This window comes from Trichechus manatus, unplaced genomic scaffold, assembly GCF_000243295.1.
Source record: "Trichechus manatus latirostris isolate Lorelei unplaced genomic scaffold, TriManLat1.0 scaffold00170, whole genome shotgun sequence".
NCBI lineage: Eukaryota > Metazoa > Chordata > Mammalia > Sirenia > Trichechidae > Trichechus > Trichechus manatus.
In genome coordinates, this window is record NW_004444106.1 from 2259009 (window position 1) to 2262460 (window position 3452).

Here is a 3452-nt window from a genome sequence, read left to right on the forward strand (position 1 = left end):
TGTGAATCCTCCAATTTTGTTGTTCTTTTTCAAGACTGTTTTGGCTCTTCTGGGTTCCTTGCATTTCCATGAGTTTTAAAATCAGCTTGTCCAATTCTACAAAGAATCCAGCTGATTTTGACAGGGACTGGGGTGAACCTATAGATCAATTTGGAAAGTACTGCCATCTTAACAATATTAAGTCTTCCAATCTATGAACATGAGTTATCTTTCCATTTATTTATATCTTCTTCATTTTCTTTCAACAATGTTTTGTAGCCTTTAGAGGAAAAGTTTTGCACTTTGTTAAACTTAACTACTATTTTATTCCTTTTGATGTTATTGTAAACAGAATCAATTTATTTTCGGATTGTTCATAGCTAAAGTATAGAAATACAATTGATTTTTGTATATTGATCTTGTATCTTGCACCTTGCTGAGCTCGTTTATTAGTTCTAAGAGGTTTCTGGGGATCCCTCAGCATTTTCAATATATGGTCACATCTTCCGTGTATAGAGATAGTTTTACTTCTTCCTTTCCAATCTTGGTATCTGCCTTGTATTTTATTTTTTTGCTTAGCTGCCTTGGTGAGAACCTCCAGTACAATGCTGAAGAGATGTGGTAAAAGGTAACATTCTTGCCTTGTTCCTGATCTTAGGGGGAATGTTCTCGGTGTTTCATCATCAGGTATGTTAGCTGTGGCCTTTTCATAGGTACCCTTTATGAGGCTGAGGAAGCTCCCACTATTCCTAGTTTGTTGAGTGTTTTTATCATTAAAGGGTGTTGGCTTTTTCAAATGCTTTTTCTGCATCTACTGAGATGATCATTTGGCTTCTGTCCTTTATTTTATTGAAACAGTGTTTTATATTAATTACGTTAAATCAATCTTAACTTTCTACAATAAATCCTACTTGGTCATGATGTATAATTCCTTTTATATGTTGTAGATTCAGTTTGCTAGCATTTGTCAAGGATCTTTGTCTATTCCTAAAAGATACTGACCTATAGGGTTCTTTTCTTGTGATATCATACGTTGAATTTTAGTCCTCACTTGTTCTCTCAGCCAAGAGCCTTTATATAGTACACACGACAGCCCAAAGGTGGGACACTTAAATACGCAATTACTGAAAGGCAACAATATAAAGTAGATACAAAAGATCTGAACCAATAAGGCTGACAGTTCTGTAAGGTGTCAATGGGTTTAAAAAAAAAAAAAAAAAAGAATTTTATGGCCAAGGAAGTTTAGAAGACACTTAATAAAACAAAGTTAAGCAGACCTATTTTGGTGGAACTTTTCAGATTCTAACGTAGAACGCCAAGAAGGGGATACAACATGCAATCTTCCCAGACTGTATCATAGTGTTCCCTAGAACACTCAGTGAAAAATACTTCACAACAAGATGCCCAATAAGTGGTTGTTCAGTCTATGCCTAAACCTTTCTAGTGTCAGGGAACTCACTACCTCCTGAAGCAGCACAACTTCAACTTTTGACAGCTGAAAAGCAACCCAAAGAACAGCAACAGTTCTGCCTACCAACAGAGTACTGTTTCCATGAGCACTGATATTCCACTCCTGTGGAATACACAGGGGCAGGTACAGTCTTTACCTCAAAAGAGGAAACTGAGACCTAAGAAGGTTAAGTAATTTACCTAAAGTCACACACTACTAAAGACTAAGGACTGGGACCAGAATCCAAATCAAGATCCTTCCCATTCCGTGACTGTCCCAGTAAAGTTCAGGAAGGTCTGCTGTCATCTATATATTATATTCTAAAAAGTTCTCAGGAAGGGTGACAACAGTAGCAGTTACCACTGAGAACTCACTACATACTAGTCCTGAGCTGAGCCCCTTCCCTGCATCACCTCCCTATAAGCTCACAGCTATCCTAAGAGGCCGGATCAAGTACCACCCCCCTGCCCCCCATTTTACAGTTGAGAAATCTGAAGACAAAAAAGGTTAAGTAACTTGTCCAGTATCACACAGCTAATAGCAGCCAAAGTGAGATTTGCACCCAGTCCACACACAGTGAATAAAGTCATGGTTAAATTTTGGACTATGAAGCTTTCAAATCCTATCTCTGGGGCACGTTTGCTTTGTGACCTTCGCTAATAATTAGTCAACTCTCTGAGATCCTGTAAAATGGGAGCAGTTGGCCTCTACAACCTAAAAGAACTCCACAAAAGCAGTAACAACCCTCAAGATAATTAAGGACCTCCTACCCTTTCTACTATAGCCCTATAGTCCCACCAGTTTTCTTACTTTTTAAGGAATCTTGAGGCTGGTGCAGCCTGTTTCCCTTCTTCCTCCTCTGAATCTGAATCAGAAGATGTAGAACCTGTGTCCCAGTCTTCATCATCTTCTGAATCTTCTGAGTCCTCATCTTCATCCTCAGAGAAAAAGAGAGTATCAGCAGGAAAATAGGGAGACTTGACTAGTTCTAAGGATCTTCAGGAGCAGAAGAGTTGTTATTCATGGAATCAGGATGTCAAGAGCTGGAATGGACCACCAAGACCCAGAGAAAAGTGATGACTCACCCCAAGGACATACAGTTTCCAAAGAACAGAGCTAGGCTCAGAATCTAGTTCTCTAGATTCTAGGTCATTTAGGGCTCTAATACAACAGGAAGCCTGTCCTCAAACCAGACAGCACTAAATCCCATCCTTCCCAACCCTAGGGTCCTGAGTCTTTCCTTCTCCCTGGACTGAGAAACGGTCTCTGACAGGCAAATAACCCCTCAGTCTAACCCTGGCTCTTACCTCCATCTTTTTGAGGAACTTGCGACTGTCACCAGAAGGAGCTTCTGATTTCTTCTTTAGGAATGCTGCAGCACTGATTCCGTCCTCATCCTCATCCTCATCTGAAGAGCCTGGTGAGAAAGACAGTAAAAGCTAGAACAGGGGAAGAGCAAGGCTGAAGGGCAACCAAAAAACCAGGCCAAGGGAAACCCTAACTTTGGACTTGCTAACCATCTGCAGTTAAGGGTTTGCTCTCTCACCTTCTGAATCCTCCTCATTCTTCTCAGCATCTTCATCTGCAGACTGCTCAGGGTTCTGGACAAACGGAAATGAGAGAATAATTAAGGATGCCTGCCTGCCAGTCGCCACCCCACCCCTCCACCCCGGAAACTTTTGTCATGATCCCTTCTCCAATCACACCTCCACGTGCAAATGCTTTCTGAGTCTTAGTCATAGAATCACTGTCCCAAAATAATCTGCCTCTAGCATCCTCACCTGCTTATAATTTGTGATATGGGATTCAAAATCTCGGTTGTATTTGCGGATCTTCTGGCGCAGGGTGCTCAGGGCCTTGGCATTGTTCTTGTTCATCTTCTTCTTCCCTTCCTTATCTTCCCATAACTAAAGGAAAACAGAGACCTGAGACTAAGTAGTATTTTCTAAACTTTAGGCTTCCACCATTAACGAATCTTGCTGTGTTGTATACCATCTGTACTACTTATTAACTACATTTGTTA

At 40.6% G+C, this 3452-nt stretch overlaps 1 protein-coding gene across 1 annotated transcript in view; it reads right to left on the reverse strand.

Moving 5' to 3' along the window:
* LOC101360444 (eukaryotic translation initiation factor 3 subunit C) overlaps positions 1–3452 on the reverse strand; it is a 28372-nt gene that overhangs the window by 23225 nt on the left and 1695 nt on the right. The window contains exons 3-6 of the mRNA XM_023741014.1: positions 3211–3336; positions 2976–3030; positions 2737–2846; positions 2240–2367 (exon numbers count right to left, since the gene is read on the reverse strand). Of these exons, the coding sequence (XP_023596782.1) occupies positions 2240–2367; positions 2737–2846; positions 2976–3030; positions 3211–3336 (419 nt within the window). The remainder of the gene's footprint in view (positions 1–2239; positions 2368–2736; positions 2847–2975; positions 3031–3210; positions 3337–3452) is intronic.